This window comes from Canis aureus, chromosome 13 (assembly GCF_053574225.1).
Source record: "Canis aureus isolate CA01 chromosome 13, VMU_Caureus_v.1.0, whole genome shotgun sequence".
In the NCBI taxonomy this organism is placed as follows: Eukaryota; Metazoa; Chordata; class Mammalia; order Carnivora; family Canidae; genus Canis; species Canis aureus.
The window spans coordinates 14,710,682-14,731,367 of NC_135623.1; the positions used below are offsets into that span (position 1 = coordinate 14,710,682).

The 20,686-nt window shown below is 54.0% G+C and overlaps 1 protein-coding gene across 1 annotated transcript in view; it reads left to right on the forward strand.

Annotated features, from left to right (window-relative positions):
- The window catches only part of CSMD2 (CUB and Sushi multiple domains 2), a 495,152-nt gene that overhangs the window by 373,922 nt on the left and 100,544 nt on the right, over positions 1-20,686 (forward strand). Inside the window, 10 exon segments of the mRNA XM_077844850.1 lie at positions 235-351; positions 790-903; positions 7,355-7,450; positions 8,497-8,700; positions 8,987-9,111; positions 9,964-10,060; positions 11,283-11,387; positions 15,692-15,810; positions 16,037-16,106; positions 17,796-17,912. Coding sequence (XP_077700976.1) covers positions 235-351; positions 790-903; positions 7,355-7,450; positions 8,497-8,700; positions 8,987-9,111; positions 9,964-10,060; positions 11,283-11,387; positions 15,692-15,810; positions 16,037-16,106; positions 17,796-17,912 — 1,164 coding nt within the window.

Here is a 20,686-nt window from a genome sequence, read left to right on the forward strand (position 1 = left end):
CTGGGCATCATGGGTGGGAACAGAAGGCCGCGGGGTCACTCAGGGATCCTTGGTTCTGTCCCCATGCAACACTGGCTGCCTAGGGGGACACGGTCCTCGGGGGCTGAGGCCGGTGGTAGTAATTGGGGGGCCAGAGCTGACACCCCCAGGGGGCCCTCAGGAGCATCAGGGTAGGCCGAGCAGAGGGTGGCAGTTGAGAGGTTTAGGGGGTCACCCGTGTCATGTCTCTTGCAGCCCCGTGTGGGGGACAGTACGTGGGTTCAGATGGAGTGGTCTTGTCTCCCAACTACCCCCAGAACTACACCAGCGGACAGATCTGCCTCTATTTTGTCACCGTGCCCAAGGACTACGGTAGGGCTGGGACATCTTGGGATGTCCAGGTGTAGGTTTGTGGGCTCCTGCGGGGCCCCAGCCCCCGTCAGTCGTGTCCCAGGCCCCGCCGTCTGGCGTGGGCTCCCGGGACAGGAACGGGGTTCCGTCCCCAACCAGGGTGCCCGTGGGCAGATGCCCCGACGCCCTGTTGGTGCAGCTGTGAGGAGGGCCCCGGGGGCCGCGGGGGGCAGCCCGGGGTCGGCAGGGGGCCCCGGGCAGGGCGACGGGGACAGCAGGACGGCTGGGACCCCAACTCTTGGGTCATCCATGGGGTTGCAAAGCCCGGCCGGAGCCGCGGGGGTGGGGGGGGCAGGCGACAAAACGGGGAGCAGGCTGGGCGGGCAGGAGGCCCCCCAGGGGCTCAGCATGAAGTCGCGGGGACCCGCTCGGTCCTGAGGCCCCGCACCACCCCCGCAGTGGTGTTCGGGCAATTCGCCTTCTTCCACACGGCGCTCAATGACGTGGTCGAGGTGCACGACGGCCACAGCCCTCACGCCCGGCTCCTCAGCTCACTCTCGGGCTCCCACACAGGTACCCAGGCAGGCGGGCAGGCGGGGGGGGGGGGGGGGGGTGGGGAGGGGCTGCAGGGGGAGGGAACGGGGGAGGGGGTTGCAGGGGGAGGGGAGGGCGTGGCACGGGGAAGAGGGGCTGCGGGAGGGCGGGGAAGGGGGGCTATAGGGGGAGAAGCAGGCGGGGCACGGGGGAGGGGGGCTGGAGGGGCGGGGCACGGAGAAGGGGGGTGGAGGGGGCTGCAGGGGCAGGAGCAGGGCATGGGGATGGGGCTGCAGGGGGGCGGGGGCGAGGCACTGGGAAGGGGGCTGAGGGGGGAGGAGTGGGTGGGGCATGGTGGAGGGGCTGCAGGGGAAGGGGGCAGGGGGAGGGGGCTGCAGGGGGGGCGGAGCACGGGGAAGGGGGATGCTGGAGGAGGGGCACTGTAGGGGGAGGGGGATGTGAGAGCCACCCCCGCCCCCAGCTGTCTACACTACCGCCCCAGGCTGTCTACACCACCGCCCAGGCACTGTAGTATTTATTACCCACTCCCTTTATTCTTGACCCAACATGATTTTCTAATTATAAGCGTCCTGCATTTTCAATGCAGAAGAAAACTTAGAGGCAAGACAAAATAGCTGTGTGGAGAATTAAAATGAAAACCTCCCAGAAAGAACCACTGAAAGATGGGGTGGATTTCCTCCCCCACCCCAACCTTTATATCCACTTAGACTTAATCTTTTGCATATTTTATTGAAAAAAACAATATATATATTTTTATTGAAATGTTCGTTGTGAGCATTTCTGTCATTATTTTATTCTGCAATAGGATTTTTAAATGCTGCAAAATGGTCTATCATATAGTTATTTAAAATTTATGTAAAACAGTTATATAACTAATTCTCTATTATTGAACCTTGAGACTGTTCCTGATTTTTCACTCTAGGGTGTGTAGTAGTAACTCAGTGTGTTATGCGTACGTATGCATACACATCTGACTGTTACCTTGGACTATCTGGAGTAGAATTGCCAATTTAAAGGATACGTGTGATCTTGAAGGCTTTTTATGGGAATCTAACTATATCCTCTCAAATTTAGTCAACCAGTTGTTTTAACAGAATTCTCAAAATCCCAGTGTTGAAATATGCCAAAATGGCAAACATCCCTCTAGAAAGTTCTTTTCACTCTGTTCACCACCAGCAAGTAAGAGGGCATGCTTTATTCTCACAAAGACTAGCTGATTAAGGAAAGAAAACATCATCAGTTTGAAAAGTGAAAATGGTATCTCATTTCTTAATTTGCCTCTTTTTATTACCAGTTGGGTTAACCTTTTTATAATTTAATTATTGGCTCATGTGAATTTTTTTTAAATCTGTGAATTGCCTTTGATTTTTATTAGCACGTATCTTCTTACTGACTTAGGAGCACTTTGTATTCTTACAAGCTTTACCCCTCGTGTTCCATAAAACCCTCCTGTCTGTATTATGTTCTATAAAAAGCCTTCCCTGATAGTTTATCATCTGCCATTTAATTTTCTTCAGGGTGTGTTTGAATGTCAGAGAATTTAAATTTCCCGTGATATCAGATCTATCAATGCTTTCTTCTATAGTTTCTCCTTTGCTTTTATGCTGATTGAGTAAATATTCTGTGTTTTGCTTCTTTTCAGTCTGTTTTGCTTTTAACGCCTTTGGAATTTATTTTGATTTGTTATTTGGTATAGGGAATCGAAGTACATTCTTCCAAATTTAGTCGATGGGTTGGTTGTCCTAACAGAATTTTCAAGATTACATCTATTAAATTTTTATGAAGCTAAGAATATGTTTCTAGAGCTTTTATCCATGCCTTTAAGTGTCTGTTTATTTTTGTATCAGTATCAAAAAGTTTAGTGTAAGATTATGAAAGAGTTTAATATTATGATAATTTTAAATAGATGGTAGTATCAACCCCCAAATTTGTTCTTTCTTTTGAATTTTTAGTGGCTGTTCTTGTTGATATTTCTTCTGAATAACTTCTAGAAACATCTCGTCAAGTTAAAAAAAAATAGCATAGAATTTTCACATAAACTTCATTAAATTTATTAATTGGGGGAGAACTCACAGCTTTATGACAGTCACCCGTCTCCCTTCCAGGAACTTGGTATGTCTCTCCATGCGTCTCCTTTGTAACCCTGGAGACGGCCTCTAATTTTCACTTTGGCCATATTTGATTTCTGTTAACTTTACTCCTAGATGTTTCATGGCAATTTTTGTTGTTGTTCTTGTCGCTGCTGTGAACAGGTCTCCCCTGCCCTCCATTATATTTTCTAGCTGCTCTTTGCTCTACTCTATTAGAAGACTGGTATTTTGATGTCATTTTGTAGAGTCGATGAGCCCTCCATAATAATGCTAACACTGCCAGCTGATTTCTCCTGGGCCTTTAGGCAAGAAGCATTTTCTGCAAATAAATTTGTCTCATTATTTTATATCTTCCTTTTCTGTGTTTTTTCCTTTTATTTTCTTCCATGGTTATTGGTCTATTCAAGCATATTACCTTGATATCAACATGGATATTCTATATTTTACTAAAAAGCCCATTTCGTAATTATTTTAAGCTCAGCAGCATAGGTTATATCATATGCTCTGATGCTATCTAATCTCCTTTGTGTTAGCAGCTCTGACCCCCTGCCTTTACAGGCTGAGGGCCGTGTTTTCATGCCTCCCCTTTTCCCATCCTGACCAGAGGCTTTGTGTTGTTTCATTTCATTTGTATTTTTTTTTTTTTTTATTGCTTCCACTTCTCAATTCTTCTGTGGACTTTGTTATTTTTTAATTAATTAACTTCTGGGTTTATTTCATAATGTCTCTCTTCCTATTATTCTTCAGATTATGTTGCTCTTCTTGTGCTAACTCCTTAGCTAAGAGCTTTGTTATTTTTCTTGTAGAGTGTGCGTGGAGTCCCCTCTGAGCAGGGGTCGGGCTTCCTGCTAGGAGCATCGACATGCACTCTTGTCCTCCATACCCTCTAACTAATCTGTCATCATGCTTTCCTCTTTTTTGCCCAAGTCCTTTAAGGCTGCCTCTTCTTCTCCTCCAGGAACCTACATTTTGTTCTTGTTACATTTAAACCTTTGTGTTGATTTCTCATTTTATTGCCATGTGGTGAGAGAACAGAGCCTGAATCCTTTCTGCTCTGGGGATTAAATGAGGTCCACTCAGTAGCCAAAGATACTTTTTAAAATTTCTTTAAATATCTAAGAAGCGAGTGTGTTCTCTGCAGGGTTGAGAGGCCACAGAGTGACCCAAGCTGTGGCCCAGCCCTCCCTGCCTGGCCCCTGATCTCAGCCCTTCCCCCTCGCCGCTAGATGCCTCTGGGCTCTGAACTTGACCGCTCTGAGCTGCAGTTCACGCAGCTGTAAAATGCAGACAGGCAAGCCTCTGCCTCCTAGAGCTATTGTTAGGATTGAATTAGCTTTGTAATGGCCATTAGACCAATCTTACTCAATTTTATTATTCAACTCTTTTATCAGTGGTACTCGATGAAATGACTTTCTGATAGCAACACCCCACATATGCACACTCAGCCAACAGTGTGAGTCAGGGTCTCTTGGGTATAATACTTGGTCTAAATCTCTTGATTTTCAAGATAGCTAGAGGTAGAAGTTTAGCTACAGATCCAGAGTATAGACACAGGCAGAAACAAAGAGGTACATTCAGGACCTGTATATGTAAATGTGGATATAGATACAGGTACCGATGTAGACGTAAAGGACCAATGGACAGAAAGAAGTAGGGAGGGATGGAGGGATGGAAGGACAGAGGGGTGGATGGATGGAACCTGTAGATATAATATCAATATCCTCAGATCATCTGTTATCCTCATTTAGAGAAACGCAGATGAGGAGCCCCTGATGCTGGTGGGACTGCTGTGTCCCCATCCCAGAGGCGTGTTGAAGGGGGAAGAGAAGCTTGAGGACAGGACAGTCTCGACTTTGTTTTTCTGTTTAATACGTCAGTGATCAGGGATGTTGTGGATTTAAAGATCCCGCCACAACTGTGATACTTTGTAGTCTTCTGCTTCCGACCATTTTTGCATCTGTGTTGGCCTGATAGATTTTTTTTCCTCATTTTCTCTGAATCTTTTTCTTTTCAGAGGAAGTTTACTGATTTTACACTTGGGCTGATATCTGTCATCTGGTTTTGTCTTTTTGAGTTTTTGTCTCTTTTGTTTTGCTTTTGCTTTCTTGCTTTTCCATTCATATCTGACCCATTTCTCACTGCCAGGGCTTTTCTTGTGTGTATTTCAACTATCATATTAATGTTCTTAGTAATTCTTTGTAAATTATGGACTTCTTCCCCCCGAGAATAAGTGTTTATACTTGCATTTAGTTTTTGCTATCTCGTTGACAATAACTGTTTGGGTTTAACTATATTTTCCTGGTTGTCTTTCTCCCTGAGATTTCCCTACTTCCATTCATTTTTTTAGTAGGCTCATCACTGCAGTACTCTTTGTCACCTTGCTTGGATGAGTATGCCTTTCCTTTGACGTATCATATAAATGACAGCTTGACTGTAAATCAAATTACGGGTTACAAACTTCATTCAAAACTGCAGCAGCTGCTCCACCTCATTCCAACAGCTAATATCGCCAACAAGTGGAGTCTTTATCCTTGTAGGTAACCTGTTCTTTTCTCCCTGGGTGCCTTTCATTTTTTTCTATTTTTATATTTAAAATTTAAAAGCCCACTTTTACGTTGCAGCAGAAATCTCTTTTCATTAATTACACCTGGCACTTGGAGAACCATTTTAGTCTGAACCTCAAGTCTCTCTCAAGCTCAGGAAAGTTATTTTTTTCATAAACACTTTCTTCTTCAATCTCTCCTGCCTTCTCTCTCTCTGGAATTCTTGATGTATGATTATTGGAGTTCCTTTGATCTATCTTCCAGGTCGTATGTGGTTTCTCTCATTATTTTCATCTCTTTATCCTTTTCCTGTGGATTCTGAAAGAATTTCCCAAATTTAATCGCCACTTTTCTGTTCATTGTCTGCAGAATCCAGCTGCCATGTACCAGTGCTTCTCATTTTTGAAGGCTTTATTGATTTCAGAAGTTCCTTTGGCACGCCTGGCCTCTCTGACTTCATGATGTAATGCTGGATCTAATCTTGTGACAACCACAGTTGAAAATCTTCTCAGATTCTTGCCTGTCCTTTTTTTATAGTCCACATAAAAATGTTTGCTTTGATTTCTGAGTGGTCTTCACTGTTAAAACTTGGGGAGCTTGTCTTTTGTCCAGGGATTTTACTATGTGCTTGTCCGTGGAGAGGGAGGTCTGTGTACATCCAACTATAGTGGTGATAATAAGGAGAGGCTTTTGCTTCATGAGTTTCTTTTTGCCTTCGCAGCCAGAAATTATCTGGGGCAATGATTCCTAGCCAGGCTCAGCCATCTGGGTCACTTGTAAATAGCGTGCTGTGTAACACTCTCTGCTGCCTGTGGCCAGTAGAGTCACATGTGCTTTCTAGAAGCACGGGTGGATACCAGGTCTGCTTCCCAGTGGCTCCTTGGCTGGTCCCAACTCCAGCCCCACTGCAGTGAAGACTTAGCCTGGCTGCCCACAACCCCAACTTCCCTTATGATAATGGGGTCACTCTCCATCCCAGGGATCCCTAAAACTGTGGAGGGTCAGCGTGCAGAGCGGCCATGTCCCTGCCTGGCAAGCCATGTTGCCTTGGCTGCCTCAAGAAAGTGATGAGAGGTAGGACTGCACTTCACAGCTGTAGGTCCAGTTGGTGCTGTCCTTACCCTTGTCCGTCTGTACCGCATCAAGTAGAAGAGAGAACGTTATCTCCTGATAGAAAGGCATCCTGTGCCCCTGCAGTTTTCCCCAATTTGTGTGTTTTTGGCTGGGTGGCAGTACATCTTGCTTTGCTTGTGACAGCCCCAGCTTTCATTTGGTTGTCCCAACATAACATGCCCTTTGACTCTCAGAAGTGTCCTAGTGAGAACAATAAGTTATACCGTTGCTGTGGTTACCTATCATTTTGCAGCATCTGGGAAGGGCCACTTACTCTCAGATATTCACATCACCCTCTTTCCTAGAAGCTGGTGCCATTTTTTTCTTTTTAATGTCCGTTTTCCAAGTAAACCACCAGTCAGTTTGGTAATACCCCATCCTCGTGAGTCAACATATGTCTGGAAGCTTTCTCCTTTCTGGGAAGGTCATTTAATCTTTCTGATCATCTCTTTCTTGACCTATACCATGGGGCATTGAACTCTCATCATGCCAACCTCACAATGTCCATGGGTCAAGGTAAGACCATGGATGCTAGAGCCTTCTGCAAACTTTAAACTATAAAGTGTAGTAAAAATGGTAGGTTTTATTTCAGGAAGGCCTGAGACATGGGAGGAATTGCTGTGGGGGGTACGGGCAGCCCCTCCTGCCTGGCCAGGATTTTCTCTGCTGGACTGACTGCTAGACTCATTATCTTCCTCTCGTCCTCGCCCCTTTTCTCGGCAGGAGAATCACTGCCCCTGGCCACCTCCAATCAAGTTCTCATTAAGTTCAGCGCCAAAGGCCAAGCACCAGCCAGAGGTTTCCACTTTGTGTACCAAGGTAATGCAGCAAGTGGATGTGAGAGGTGTGAGTGACTCCCCGACAAAGGAACAGAGACCTTTGACTGCTGATCTGGGCCTCAGTCTTAGGGTGCTGGAGAGCAGTTATGATGTATAGGGCAGTTCTTTGAAATTCAGTTGAATTTAGATATTCATTTGCTCAACAGACAATTCTTAGACCAAATTCTGGGTCAAATGAGGAAAGAAATCTGACACGGAAGGCTGGTTCCACCCTTGCCCTCCACCGCTCTCTGGCACAGTCCTGATGGCATTGGGATGACCAGCCTAGGCCTCACCCCTAGGCCCTGTCCCCTGGAGTTTGGTTTTCTCTGCAGAGCACAGTAAAGGTGTGGGGAAAACAGAGACTGGGGATTAAGGTGGATGTAGCTTTGAATCCCAGCTCTGCCACTTTCTAGCTGGGACAGTAGTTGGCGCCAATCAGGTGAATAGTGTCCATTACCTTATTCGTGGGCCTTGAAGGCTAAGTCCCAAAGGCCCTGGCTTTTCTCTACAGGCCCTAGCCCCTCCGTGTCTAGAACCCCCCTTTGCAGGGCCCATTCTAGGCATGTCCCCGTGCATCCCCTGCCACAGGGACTGCCATAATCTGGGCCCTGGGGCCTGGGTTGAAGCATCCTGTCTGCCGTGGGGATGGTGGGGGAGGGAGTTCAGACTCAGGTCATGAGAGTGGAGCCCTCGGCAGCCCTAAGGCACTTGGGGAAAGGGGCCAGAGGCAGGGTGATGGGAAGAAGAATGGCCATTCTCCTTGCAAAGGGACGTGGACACTGATAGTCGAAGGGTATCATGGGAAAGCAGAACACAGCTGGGCCTAAAGTCGGCCTCCCATGGTGGTTTCAGAAGCTGTGCTGCAGCAATGCATGTCCAACTCTATTTCAGTAAAATGGGCTTTGTCCTGGAAAATCCCCCCCTTGCCCTGGGAGAGGGCGCCCAGGGGTCCCATCCAAACCGTCTCTGGTACCATTGTGTGTTCATCCCCGGGCCGGTTTCCACCAGCGTGAGGCTGCCCCTCAATAGCCTTGTTCCCTGCAGCGGTGCCCCGAACCAGCGCCACACAATGCAGCTCCGTGCCGGAACCCCGCTATGGCAAGAGGCTGGGCAGTGACTTCTCAGTGGGAGCCGTCGTCCGCTTCGATTGCAACTCCGGCTATGCCCTGCAGGGGTCCCCAGAAATCGAGTGCCTCCCTGTCCCCGGGGCCTTGGCCCAGTGGAATGTGTCAGCGCCCACCTGCGTGGGTGAGTACCTGAGCCACCGGGACTCCGGGGAGACCCAACAGCAGGCCCTGCTCCCCAGAGCAACTTAGGTGGGGTGTCTTGGGTGTGAGGACAGTCAGGAGGAGCTGGGGTGCTTGGGGAGGGAGGCCTGGGAGGAAGATTGTAGGGACAGCAGCCATGGGAAGAGCGGGGATGGGGGCCTACGGGAGAAGCCAACCGCCAGCAAGGGAGGAGTGCTGGGGGAGGCTCCCCTGGGGGACCAGAGACAAGCAGGAGGACCCTCTGATCAGAACTGCCTCCCCCTCAGTGCCGTGCGGAGGCAACCTCACGGAGCGCAGGGGCACCATCCTGTCCCCCGGCTTCCCAGAGCCCTACCTCAACAGCCTCAACTGCGTGTGGAAGATCATGGTCCCTGAAGGCGCTGGTATCCAGGTAGGGGCTCGGGGAGGCCCAGGCAGGCAGTGGCCTGGAGGAGACATTCCAGCCAGTCCCTGCCCCTCGGGCCAGATGTGGAGGTGAGGTCCACAAGCAGAAAAACACAACAGCTCAAGGCCCAGAAGCTTCCAGGGGTGTGAAGAGAGAGCGGGTAACTCGGGAAAGAGCGGGGGTGTCCCGGGCTCGGGCTGTCAGGGAAGGCCAGAGGAGGAAACATCTGGACTGAATGAAATACAGAGATCGGGGAAGAGTCAGAGAAGATGTTTTCAGATGGCTTGAAAGCTGCTTTCCTCCAGGTTATGGGTGGTAGGAGAGGGGGCATTGCAGGAAAGGGGAAGAAGCAAGCAGATGAGGCATGGAGACGCCCCAGATGCCCCAGGCACCCCGTACAGCAGCCTGGGCCATGGGAGCAGACTGGGGACCAGTGGTAAGAGGCGAGTGGAGAAGGCCCTGGAGCTGGGTGGCAGCATGGAGGCGGTTAGAGCCTCCAAGGCCAACAGAGGGGTGGCAACGGGGGCTCGAGGTGGGCAGGTCTGGCCGGGAGTGGGTTCCCGGGTCGTCCCTGCAGGATGTCTGGTGCAGTCGGGACAGGAAGGTAGGGAAACCCAAGGAACATTGGAGGGATGGGACGGGGGCCTTCGTTGGACATCTGTCGTCCCCACTGGACAGATGAGGTCACCGGGGGTAGGGACGGCTGGGTACTGTCAGTGGGAGGACCTAGCACAGTGTCAGCCCAGGCGAGGGTGCTCGGTAATGGAATCAACTACATGAATGGAGAAGGAGGGACAGCAGGACAGGCAGACGGACACAGGCCGCCTAAGCGACACTTCGATCCCTCTGCCTTCCCAGATTCAAGTCATCAGTTTTGTCACAGAGCAGAACTGGGACTCTCTGGAGGTGTTTGATGGTGCGGACAACACCGTGACCATGCTGGGGAGCTTCTCAGGTGAGGCGGGGCTTCCAGGGACCTCCGCTCAGGGCGGGGGGTGGACTTCATTATCGTCCCCTCCATGATCACCACCGACATGTGGTTCACCGGCCACAGAACTCATCATTTTAAAGTGTACGATCCACAGGCGTCACCGGGGCTCATTTCGGTGACGGCGTCGCCATACACACAAGTCTGGGTCCGCACGTCGCGCTCCGGCAACTAACACAGTGTTGCATGTCGATCGTAGCTCAGGCATCAAACGACAATAATAACGCTACGGTGAAAAGCGAGTGTACAGTTCAGCGGTTTTAGTATATTCACGAGAGTCTGGAACTCTCACTGCTGTCCAGCGCCCGACGCTGTCATTTCCCCCGAAGGAAGCCAGGTGCTCGTTTGCATGCCCCCTGGCGCCCCACGCCCCCATCCCTTGGCAGCCTCCGTACCGTCTTCATAGATCTGCTGGTTCTGGAAATCCCATATAAGTGGGATCCTACAATAGGCGGGCTCCTGGGTCTGGCTTCTTTCCCTCCGCCTAATTTTTCAAGGCCCACCATGTTGTAACGAGCGCCGACACATCACCATGTGGAGAGACCAGGCTTCACTTGCCCATCCGGCAGGTGATGGACACTGTGGGCTCGTTGTGAACGATGCTGCTATAAGCATTCACGTAGCAGTTTCTGCAGGACATGGTTTTGATCCCCTTGGGCATATACCTCGCTGTGGAATTTCCACGTCGTACGAGGAACCGACACGCTGTTTTCCACAGTGGCCACACCGTTCCCCATTCCAGGGGCAGAGTGCTCGCTGAGTGTGGCCGGGGCAATTATCTGGGTGCCCAGGCTTCAGGGTTCCATGTTGCCAAGATAGGAAAGGGAGTCGTGTGACCATATAAACGGTCTACACTGCCTGCACTGCCCAGAGAATCACACCTGTCAGTTATCTGAAGATGGCTGGTAGGGCACCAAACTCCCCGCTGCCCGTGGCCCCCGCCCCCCACCCCCCTCTGCCACTGCTCACTCTGCAGACAGCTTGAGGTCTCCTCTACCCTCAGCCGCTGAAGAACACCCTGCATCCTGGGGAGGGGAGGGGCTCGTTTGTCACCTGGCGAGTACGATAACTGGGGACATTTGAGGGCCTTGGGAGCAGAATATCAGCAGGTAGCAAAAACCAGAGAAATGGGAAGGAAATCGAGGGCCGGGGTGGCCAAGCGTGAATGGTCCCTGTTTCCTTGCCCTAGGAACAACCGTGCCTGCCCTTCTGAACAGTACCTCCAACCAGCTCTACCTTCATTTCTACTCAGATATCAGCGTGTCGGCAGCCGGCTTCCACTTGGAATACAAAAGTGAGGATCCACAGTCTCGGCTGTGTTCAGGGCTCGGGGTGGGACAGACAGGTGCCAAGGACCTGCGGTGGGCGGGGGCCTCCTGGGGCTGTGCATTCTCCACCCACAGGCCTAGATGAGGTTGCCAAAGTTCAGAGAAGGTCTGAAAGTCTTCAGGCCTGCACAGCCGGGGAGGGTGGGGGGCAGGAGTCTCACCCCCGAGTCTCATTGAACTCAGACACCTGGGCACACCCACCCGTGTCCACACCAGGAATGGGAGGGGAGCCCCATCTTTGATTTAGGTCCGGTAGAGAATTGGGGATGTGCAGAAATGCAGGCGCCGTCCTCCAGTCCTACAACATGTCCTCTCCAACCCCCGGTGATGCCACAGCCTTGTCCTCATGAGGAACTTCACTCCTCTTGCACCAGATTTCTCCCTCCACCCTTGAAACCTTACATCTTGGCTTCCAGCGTCCCGAAGCGTCCACGATGAAAAACTATTAGAAGGAAAAGGGCTTGTGGAGGTGCCCAGTGGGGCAAAAGAGCAGAGGTTGTGGGGGGGCCTGTTTCATCCTGGGCGAGTGTGTCGTCCCCATCCCTTCTGAGAGCGGGAAGGAATAGGTGAACGGAGGTACTTGTTATACGCTCATCCAGCAGGTAGCTGTGGGGTGTTCACGGTGTGTCGGGTGCTGTGCTGGGCTTTGCTGGGACTGGGCAAGGTCCGGAGCAGTGAGCATCCCCCGAGTCCATGGAAGAGAAGCAGACGCGTGGACGGAGAGGCGCGTCACAGTGTTGCAGGGGCCCTGGCGATGCCCCAGGTGCTGGAGCTGTAGTCCCAGGGGACAGAGTGGTCACTTGTACCTGGGCAGGTGAAGAGGTGGAGGTCATGCAGGAGTGTGGCAACCCTGTGCTAGGCACCCCCAGGACAGAGACAAACACAGAGTCCAGGGAGGTGGACGGACAGGGCGGGAATCATTTGCATGCAACCCCATACGCTAAGCAAGGAGAGAAGAGGGGGCGCTGAACCCAGCCAAGCGAGACCTTACGGAAGGGATGCTGGAGCTAGGGTCGGGCGAGGAGTAAGAAATACGGGAAGGTGTGGTTGGCTTAGCGTCTGGGACAACACGGGCCCTTGCCGAGGGTGGTCCCACTTGGCACTAGAGCTGGGTTGGGGGCAGCGCTGGATGTTGTGCAGATGCTGGGCTGGGCTCTGAACAACGAGCTCTGCCCCGATGGTCGATGGTCGGGAAAGGATTATCAGCCAGGCCCCAGGATGCTCGTGGCCTGAGAGCGCGGAAGTGTGCACAGGGCAGCAGGCCTAGGACAGCCCGAAGCGAAGACCCGGAGGGGCAGAGGGTAGGACAGGGACCCCAAGACCTTCCTCCCCGCAGACCTCAAAGGCTTCCCTCGCTGGTGGAGTAAAGCGCGCCGTCTTTCTTGAATAATTCACGCTTTTCCTTTTACCCTTTCTCTCCGTTCTCTAGTTCTGTTCCCTTTTCCAGCGTTGTCATTCGAGCCCTTAAACATTCCTAAGAATCTTCTCTTTCCTTTCCTCTTCCAAAGATATACTTCCTTCCTAAATCTCTTCATCATTTTGCTGCCTCATTCCCCGCCCCCCCCAAAGAAAAAAACCCGCCTCTCCTCGGTTTGCTGTGGTCGCTGTCGTTCAAGGGAACTAAGTGGTCGCCCCCCGATGCTTATCGAGCATTGTCCTGTCTTGGTGGGAAGTGCTGAGGGAAAACAGAAGTCGCTGGAACTCCTAGGAGCCAAAACCATCTTTGTCTTTTGCTAAAAACGACCGTTCTCTTAATATTCGAGCATCTATCTGCAAAGAGGGTATGGAAGGGAAGGATTAACTGTAGAGGCAAACGGTCTTGAAGGTCCGAGAGTCGTATCTACTGCTGTGACTCCCTCGATGCTGATTTAGTGCCACGAAAATGGAACAATATGGTTTTGAAAGCAGTAGATCGCCGGGGATAATATAAGAAATCTTCCCCTGTCGCCAGCCCGGCTTAAATAAAGCCATGCCGCGCTCTACGAGAAACGGGAATGGACTTCCTCGGTTTCTCTCTTGGGGTTCACGTTTCTCCCCATTCCACCTTTTCCTCCTACCATGTTCTTTCACGCTTGCTTTCCCTTCCTTTCCCCCCGCGCCTCCTCCCTCTGTCGCCGCCACCACCTGGGGAAGTAGGTCTCGGGCTGCCGCGCCGCGGGCACCCGCTAAGTGGGAGGCAGGGGGAGAAGCAGCCGGGAGGACAGCCAGGGGACGTCCTTCAGATTCAGCGTGGTGATGGCTCCCGTCCTGCCCTTGAGGTCTTCGCCCCGCTGCCGACACTTGTGGACTCACAGGCCCAAAAGGCCTTCGCTCCTGGGAATCGCGTTCACTTCTCAAGAGGACATGCAAGGGGTGCCCGGGTGGCTCCATCAGTTAAATGTCCAACCCTCGATGGCGGCTCAGGTCATGATCTCAGGGTCTCGAGATCGAGCCCCGTGTCGTGCTCCCCTCTGCATGGAGCCTGCTCAAGATGCCCTCGCCCTCCGCCCCTGCCGACCCCTGCTTGCAGGAGCGCACTCGCTCTCACTCTGTCAAAAAAAAAAAAAAAAAAAAGGCACCTGTACAGCAGGAATTCTCTGAGAGGGGCACAGGGACCTCCTAGAGTCAGCGGTGTTCTGCAGTTCCGGTAGGTCTGAGTCGTGCAGGTGCAGGCATTTGTCAAAACTCAGCAAGCGTGCACGTAAGAGTCACACACTTTGTTACATGAGGCTTTTTCTTGGAAGGAAAAAGCACACGTAGTTACGTGGTGCACGTAGTTACCTGGTGTACATGTCGACGCCCGGCTCCAAGGTGCAGTGACGATGCACCAGCTGCTGCACAAGAGGATGGGGCCACTGGTTGGTGGCCCGGGCCACCCAGCCCTCCCCACACCCCTGCTCCATGCAGTACATGCAGCCGCAGCTTCCCCAGGGAGCCTGCCTCTCCCGAGGGGCCTGGGTCTGCTGGGAGGGCTGCCAGAGGCATCCACCGGGGGACCCGGGCCCAGGCTGCCCCGTCCCAAGCCCTGGGAGCTGGAGGTGCCTGGGGCAGACCCAGCGCCCGTCCCCGGAACACGGCACTGTCAGCTGCAGGCCACCAGCCGCCGGGCACACGGACGCCCTTAGCAAGTTTTACTGCATCTGAGTTAGGGGCCCTGCGGCGTCTGTAGCTGCGGACGGGCCCCAGCTGGGCACAGGGGAGGCACGAAGTCCCAGCCAGGAGGTGCTGCCCGCCCGCCCACCCACTGTGAGTTCTCCACCCTCAGGAGGGATCCAAAGCTACTTGAGGAGGATTCCAGGGGACGAGGGGCGTGGAGCCGGGCCGGGTGGCCTGTGTGTCCTCCACCCGCACAGACCTGCGGTCAGGCTGCGCTTGGCCTGAGTCCCAGCTCCGTGGCCACGGGGCACACGTCTCTTCGTCCTCGCCCGGGGCGTGGGGCACGAGGACCTCCTTCAAGGCTGACACGACACCTGCGGCCCGTCTCCCCGGCCCCGCTGGGGGGGGGGGTCTCCCTAAGTGCCGCTGCGGTGATGACGGCGACAGGAGGAGGGGCCGGGTCCTCGCACAGCCCTGCGCACGGCGCTGGGCGGATAATGAAGATCCAGTAACTGCAGGTGAATTGAGAGACTCAAGCTGGGAGAATGCAAGAGCGTTGGGGAGTCCCTAGGGTGATTCTGGAAGGGCTCGGGGCGGCGCGTGAGGTCCGGGGATGTTCCGTGAGGGGGAAGACTGAAACACTCGACAGGAACCCACTTGGAGGTGCCGAGTAGGGACGTCCGTGACTGAGGGACGCAGACGCGCAGGGTGTGCCCAGGGCGGCGAGGCTGGAGGCCGGCGGTGAGCCCGGGCCGATCATGGGGGGCCAGGTGTGAGGACCCCCGGTGTCACCCCCAGAAAGGAGCTCAGGGACACAGCAGGAGAAATAAGGCAGCAGAGTCCCGTCCACTGGCCAACGTTTTTCTGCACAGCGTGTCCCGGAGAGCGGGGCCTTCCGAGCATCCGAGTGACCCCGAGGGCCCCCCCTTCCTCCGCACCTGTCATTCCCCTCTCCCAACTCCATTGCCGGAGGAATCGTCTTCTTAGGGCCGGGAGGATGGAGGGAAGTGGGGTCTGGGGTGCGGGTGGCCAGGAGCCAGGTCGGGGCATCTCCCCCGCGCCCCGCCCCCGGAGGCCTGCACTGAGCCCGGGGCCACCCACCTCCCGCCACGGGCACAGGGTGACCGGAGCCCGTCCCACCGCCCTGACCCGGGCCTGCCGTCACCCTGTCCCATGTGTGTGTCTATGTCCCCAGCGGTGGGCCTGAGCAGCTGCCCGGAGCCCACGGTGCCCAGTAACGGGGTGAAGGCCGGCGAGCGCTACCTGGTGAATGATGTGGTCTCCTTCCAGTGCGAGCCGGGATATGCCCTCCAGGTATGTCCCCGGCCCCAGGCCCAGGCGGGTGTCCCCCGAGACGCAGGGCCCGCGGGCCGCACAGGACAGGACAGGCCTCTCAGGCCCCGGGACGTGTCCCCACGAAGCTCCAGTGTGGCTGCACTCCGGGGAGCCTACCCTTCCTCTGAAGGCATCCAGGGAGCTTGTGGGGGGGGGGCGACGAGGACACTTCAGCTCCGGCCCACCCCTGTCCCCGTCCCTCCAGGGCCATGCGCACATCTCCTGCATGCCGGGGACCGTGCGCCGCTGGAACTACCCTCCGCCGCTCTGCATCGGTAAGAGAGCCCGGGCTCAGCCCCTCCGACCCCTTCCCGCGGGGCCCGGGCCGCGCCAGCCCGCTCGGGGGTGTGCAGCCCGCACCCAAGCCTGGCGCCACCCTGCAAGCCGGCCCCCACCAGCCCGGAAGCCACGGGGGCTTGGCCATTGTCCTGATCCCACAGAAGAGCCCACAGCCCCGCTGGACCCTTTGGGCAGTTGAGGCCCCTTCCCCTGCGACGCTCCAGGGGACAGACAGACAAAATCCACTAGCAGAGAAACGGGGGCAGGGGAGGCATGTGTGCAGCACGGGCTTAGCTTGGTTGGGTTTCTCACCTCGTGCTAAGCGCCGGAGAAGCGAGCCGTGGACGCAGGGACCGCAGGGTCCCAGGAGCGTGTGCTAAGCGTGGGGCAGGGGGACGCCCCATTTACTGGGCGTCCACTGTGGGCAAGGCCTGGCGCCACAGGTTTACACACGGCGCCTCTTGGGGGTACCGTTGCCTCCGTTTTTGCAAAGGGAAACCCGAGGCTTTTACAGTTACAAAGTGACGGGCACTGTCAGGGTGGATGCCCGCCGACCCTGGGATGCGCGGCCAAGTGCGTGGATGAAGCATCCCTAGGGCACAATGGCATTTCCCTCCTGGGGCTCACCGGAGGCGGGCTCTGGTCACCGCCCCGCGGTCACAGACGTGACCGGTCAGGCCAAGGAGGCACCCCACCCCCCACCCGCTCTGTATCCCAAAATTCTTGCCGAGGAAGCCACCCGTGTTAACCGCAGCTGCTGCTAACAGCACAGCTGCCACTGGGCCACCGCGGCACTGCGTGCACTGGTCCCCATTGTCAGGGATACTGACGTAGGTGCTGCCCGGGGACGTAGGTGCCGCCCAGGGACGTAGGTGCCCGGATCAGCTCCACTGCATAGGCAGGGGAAGCAGGTACGCAAGGTTTGGAACTCGCCCAGGAAGTGACAGTGTTGGGGTTGTGTCCCAGGCGGTGGGTCTGACCTGGGCCGGAGCCCCCCCAACCCAGGCACCATCGCTCTCAGGTCCGCATGTCACCCAGTCCCCAGGATGCCTCCGCTGAGACCCCACACACCCCTCCCCTCCATCTCTCTCCGTCCCCCAAAACCAGCTCACATGACCGTTCCCTGGAAGCTATGAAAGAACAGAGTTGGTGTCCCCTGACCAGGCTGGACTCGGGCTCCAGCCCTGCCTCTTTAGTGACTCTCAGGTCACCTGGGCCGGCCCATCAGATGCCCCAGCCCCGCACAGCTGGCCCCCCGAGGAACGCTAATCATGGTTCCCGTGGCTGAGGGCAAAGATCAGGGGCGGAGGGGGTCCCTGGCAGGGTGAGGACCCATGCACACCAGCCCCCACCTCTGTCCTTTTTCTTTAGTCTCGGAAGAGTTGATGGGACGGTGATGGAGGGAGGTTTGGGGCTAGAAGGTCACACTTGGCCGAGGCCAAGAGCCACGGCCCGGGCTTGTGGACGCCAGCGCCCCGACCTGAGCAGCCCTGCCCCGACTCAGCTTCGCCCACACGGGCGCTCCGTCAGGGCGGGTGAGCCGTTGGTTCCTTTGGATTCTCAAAGGGGTTTATGGCTTGAGAAAGGGACAGAAACCGCTGCCCTAAGGGAGCATCCGAATGCTGGCGCGGCCCCCGCGCTGTCCCGCGTGCGTCCTCACCCTCCGCCTTCTGTCCCCATCACAGCGCAGTGTGGGGGTGCAGTGGAGGAGATGGAGGGCGTGATCCTGAGCCCCGGCTTCCCCGGCAACTACCCCAGCAACATGGACTGCTCCTGGAAGATAGCCCTGCCCGTGGGCTTTGGTAAGTCTACACGCCCGGGCCCGGGCGACCCTTCGGCGTGCCCGCAGCGTGCTCTGCCCCCACGGTGGCGAGGACGAGTTAAGAACGCTGGGAATGAACATAAAATACGGGAGAAACGACCTCAGGGATCGTGGCTACTATTACCTGGGTAGTGAGCTGGGATGCAGGACCGCGGGATGAGAAATCACCCAGGGACGGTTGAAAAAGAAAGAGGCTCTCGCAGAGGCTGGACCTCGACTTGTGCTTTTAACTTCAACATCCGATTTCTCATCCTAATTAAATTACATAGCCAAGGTCGACACGATTCAGAGTTCGCATTTTTTTAAATTTTTTTTTTATTGGAGTTCAATTTGGCAACATAGAGCATAACGCCCAGTGCTCATCCCGCCAAGTGCCCCCCCTCGAGTTTGCATTTTTTATTTATTTATTTTTTTTTTTTGAGTTTGCATTTTTTAGATGCACATTTAGGGCTCATCTTAAGGAGTGGGAGGACTTTTTTTTTTTTCTTTTGGTGGAGATGGAGTATTCCAGGCACGGGGGTTGGTGGGGTGTGGGCACAAAGTCTAACTGTTGCTGATTCATTCCTGACCGGGAATATAACTCAATATCTCTGTTGAGGAGATAAAAGGTGTGTTGACAAGGAACCAATTGGTCGCCTTGCCTGAGTCACTGCTCTGCTCCTGGGGACGGTGGGTCCTTGGGGTGTCCCTGCCCCTAGGACCTCCTGCCTCCTAGGACCTCTCTGTCCATGACCTCAGGAATGAAAGAGCCTGATGTTTATTCTTTACTCTGCAGCCCGATTGGGTCTTCTGAAGGAGAAGGGGCTTCCAGGAGAAAGGGAGCCAACTGGTCTCCTTCACAAATGTCCTGAGTGGAGGAGAGGGGCTGGTGACCCTCAAAGGATGGAGACTCCCTTTAAAAAAAAAATTATTTATTTATTCATGAGAGACACACAGAGAGAGAGAAAGAGACAGAGACACACGCAGAGGGAGAAGCAGGCTCCATGCAGGGAGCCCGACGTGGGACTCGATTCCAGGACCCCGGGGTCACGCCCTGGGTTGCAGGCGGTGGAAACTGCTGAGCCACCCGGGCTGCCCAAGATGGAGTCTCTTATTTAGCACCTTTCGGGGGACCCAGGGCATGGATGACCAGGGTACAACACGAGGAGGACTTTGGCAGCCTTGGGAAACTCCCGATTTTAGAGATTGGGGAAGGGGAGCCAGGAGCCCCTCGGGCTGCAGATGCAGCCATGGGCCCCAAGACGCTCAGTGATGGAGGGATGGAGGAAGCACAGACACCAAAGGAAAAGAGTTTGAGTAGGAGTTAGGCCGCCGTCCTCGTCGGTCCCAGTGTGCAGCCCCCAGAGCTCTCCCCGCCTCAGACGCGGCCGCTTCCCGGCGTCTGCACAGGCCAGTCACCGAGGCCTTGCTTTTGGGCGACTCCTGGCCGCGGGCCGGGGCCCGAGGCGGCCATGAGGAACCCCGGCGATGGCAGCAGTGGCACCCCGTTCTCCGCACACCCCGAGGCTTGTGGGGGCCCCTGGTGAACATGCTGGTCACAGGGCTGCGGCAATGGGGGCTGAGTGCTGGGCCAGGGCTGCCCGCACTTTGGAGACGACCTGCATGGTCGCTAATAGGGTCATATGTAGCGCGGCTGCATCATTCACAAAATGAGATCGATTACTGTGTAGTCGAACCAATGAGCTTGCTCCTTGTATCAGCAAGGGTAGACCCCGAAAAGCACAATATTGAATTAAAGAGTTTAGACAACTGTATGGTAGAACATTTACATAAATGAGACAAATCCGACACACATTTGGGAATCTAAAAACATGGACTGGGGAGGTATCTCCCCATTCTGTGAGTGACCCTCAGATGGGACAGCAGGAGACACGGAGGGTCTTCAGTGTTAGCAGCCTTTATTTTATTTAAATAATTAGATGAAAAAAATCACACTTAAATCCCCATTCTATGCAAATTAGAGAAATTTTTAGGGATTAAAGTCCATCTGTGAGTCCACCCAGCGGAGATAACCACCCCAGCCCAGTCCTCAGTGACCATTTGGCCCCCGTGAAGACGAGGACCTGCCAGACGGTGCCCCCCGCGCGGTGCCCAGCACAGCCCTGACGCGTGGTGGATGCTCAGTCAATATTATTAGGGCATCGGTGACTATTCTCATTTTTTAATGCAAAAGTTAGAATTATGGGAGCACCTACTACTTTGCAATCAGACTTTCACAACTAGCCTAATGCACACTTTCCTCTGCTCGGTGAATGTATTTCTTCCACATCATTTTTAATAATAATCTTAATTTTGAGAAATCTCACCAGAAAGCAAATCCCTTCCACCTCCACTTTGCATCGTGCATTATCATGTACGTTAAGGGCTCGAGGAGATCTGTTTAGCTTCTCGGGTTGTTAGGAGATCTCGATTAACCCAGTTAAGATCCCAGAGTGTAAACTTCATTGACAACGTGCTTTTCTGCTTTCTGAATTGCCGTAAGTATTCTAGAAGACAGCAGCACCGAAGCTCAAGTCTTTTGAGTGGATACAGTTATTTTTCAGTGAAACGTTCGTTTTAGCAGAGCTGTCTTTGTGCCGAGAGTAGGCCTGTGAACTACAAACCAAGCGTTGGCGCCGAGCTTTGTTTTCAAAAAAATAAAATCGGGGTGGGGATGGGGATGGAGAGCCATGTGGAATGACCGAAGCCCTTCATTCTGAGCAAATAACACATTTTTTTAGAAAACTTTTAATTTTTATTTATTATTTTTTTAAA